The sequence below is a fragment of the Trachymyrmex cornetzi genome, unplaced genomic scaffold, assembly GCF_001594075.2.
Source record: "Trachymyrmex cornetzi isolate Tcor2-1 unplaced genomic scaffold, Tcor1.1 scaffold1904, whole genome shotgun sequence".
NCBI classification, from domain to species: Eukaryota; Metazoa; Arthropoda; class Insecta; order Hymenoptera; family Formicidae; genus Trachymyrmex; species Trachymyrmex cornetzi.
This window is the reverse complement of record NW_017296533.1, coordinates 58,105-60,705: the sequence shown is the minus strand read 5'-3', so window position 1 is coordinate 60,705 and position 2,601 is coordinate 58,105. Positions and strand designations below refer to the sequence as shown.

The following is a 2,601-nucleotide window of genomic DNA, read 5'->3' as shown; positions in this document are numbered from 1 at the left end:
ATAAAATATAATTTTTATTTCAGAAAGCAATTTCTTGGTTACCAAAAATATTTACTAGTAATGAGAAAATTGTTTCATAAATAAATTAAATGCCTGCTAGGGCCTGCCTCTCTAGTCTCTAATAAATCTAGAACCCTTGGATAGTTATATCTTTGGGTAGATCAATGGGTGCATCCAGAAGCACGACCGCTCACTGAGCGCTCAGTGAGCTCTTGCATCTGATTGGCATTTCCATTAGATCGAAAAATATAGACCAAACAGATACAAAAGCTCAATGAGCGCTCAATGAGCGGTCGTGCTTCTGGATGCACCTAATGAGAGCCAACCATAATCGATATCATTAAAAAGAAGATCGATGTACCGATTAATCGAATTTTGAAATATCGAATCAAGCATCAATTATTGAGCGGAAAAAACTCCGATTTTTGTATAATCGATGGAACATCGCCCATCCCTACACTAGAGCACTCCAGAGTTATCTAGGCGTAATTCCTGAACGCACCCCACCTTGCGTATATTGTAACATCAAATTTGAAGATATTAACGGTTGGAATTTTATTCTATTGACATCAACTGGAATGTGATGTATGTAATAACGTATATGTTGAAAATATAGTTGATGTTTTGAAAAAAATTATTTAGTATCAATAACTTATTAAAATGCGCATGAAATGAATTAATAAAAATTTGTAATATGGTTCCAATAAAATTAGGACTGAAGGGGTTAAAAAAAGTTCGAGCACACTGCGCCATCATTGTCGTATTCAACTTTCTTTGTGTATGACGATATCTGGCTGTTGTTATATTGGCGATGATACATATTCTCATACAGCATTACGAATTCTTTCGACTGATTATTAGCCATAATACTATAGTAACAAATCATATATATTACAGAACAATAATGAATAAAAACAACGGCGGATTTCCACTTCAATCAATGGGAACTAAATCATGGTTTCTACATAAAGATTCTACTGAAGGTATCGTAAGTTCCGGAAATAGGAAGCCAAATTCGACTGCTCAACGTATAATTTTTTCTACAATGGATACGATTAACCATATACTGATTGTATTGGTGACGTTATATGTTGTATATCACGCAGCAAAGGAATATTCCGTAACAAATGTACATGTAATCCTCTGCACTATCGGTGTAAGTATTCTATGCCTATGTAGTACACATTTAATCTCCATTCTCGTTTTTTATTAATTTTAAAGTCCTACATATCCTTGATAGAAATATAAATAGTTTTAGACAATTATCCAGTTACTGTCTAGTATTACTATATTTTCATTAGATGTAATAATATTGTGTAGGAAGTACACAACCATTTGATAGAGTTTTATTTAATAACTAAAGCAGGTTTTCCTCTAAAAATATATGCAAATTGCGTAGACACCAGCCCAGTTATTGTGTAAATTAACTAATAGGTATCTATGTCTAACTAATAGATGTCTAATTAACTAATAGATTACTATTAAATACAGTTTGGTCCATTTAATGTCCTGTTTTTGTTCAGTAAATTATAAATAAAAGATTCAAATTTTGCTCATCTTTTATGCGCAGTGACTGCAGGCGAAACATTGCATCTTGAATGGGATTCTAATTAGTTTTACTTCTCAGTTACTAGACTGAAACAACCGTAAACTTTATTCGCGAATTAGCTCGTTGAAAGGTTTCGGGAATAAGATTTGATTCGTGACGGAGGGGGGGAGGAGGCAAGAGGGAGAAAGAAATTGATTGATTGACTAATTGAGCGTTTATTTCAGTTCTAGGGTAAATCCTTTAAGAACTATTCAACAATATAGTTTACAATAGTAGTAACAACAACAAAAATAACGATTATAAACTGTAACAATAACATAAAATAAGAGATAATTAATAGTTATGATAATAGCAATAATAATAATAATAATAATAATAAAGAATAATAATAATAGTAGAGAGTGATTATAAAGATAATAATAAAGGTAAAAAGAAAAGAAAAGAATAGAGAAAGAAGTTAAAGTACTCGATCAGTCCTGTCGAGTTTTCACACGACGCGACGCCTCAGATGACAGAAGAGAGCATGGCGAAAAGAAGTGAGGGACTCAGATTCTCTGACCGCTCTAGGTAGAGAATTCCAGAGCAAGGAGGCTGCGTATGCAAAAGAGTGCTGATAAGCTGATGTTCTGCAGTTCGGTACCACGGGATCGAGAGGGGAGACACGAGATGTGTCACGAGGTCTCGAATAGAACTTCAGCCCATCAGCAAGATACAATGGAGTACCTGTCTTTAGAATCGAGTACCAGGTATGTAAATATATGAAACCGGAATTTTTTAATAGAAAATACACGTTTACTGCATGAAAATGATAAAAAATATTTTATGCGAAATATTACCCATCGCTAGCTGTACATTTTTTCCACCTGTCTGATAATTTGTGGATGCCACGCCAAAAAAATGTTGCTCTTTTGAGCCAAACCAGTCATCTAGCCATTTTCGTACATCTTAGTAAGAAGTGAAGCGCTGCTGAGCAAGTGCGTGTCTCATTGATGCAAATAAGTAGTAATCGGACGGAGCCAAGTCCGGTGAGTAAGCCGCATGCGAAAGTATTT

General features: G+C 34.4%; 1 protein-coding gene across 1 annotated transcript in view; it reads left to right on the top strand.

Annotated features, from left to right (window-relative positions):
- The first annotated feature begins 905 nt into the window (after nucleotides 1-905).
- The window catches only part of LOC108759514 (probable ascorbate-specific transmembrane electron transporter 1), a 47,296-nt gene continuing 45,600 nt past the window's right edge, over nucleotides 906-2,601 (top strand). Inside the window, exon 1 of the mRNA XM_018504997.1 lies at nucleotides 906-1,156. Coding sequence (XP_018360499.1) covers nucleotides 941-1,156 — 216 coding nt within the window. The 5' untranslated portion in view covers nucleotides 906-940. The remainder of the gene's footprint in view (nucleotides 1,157-2,601) is intronic.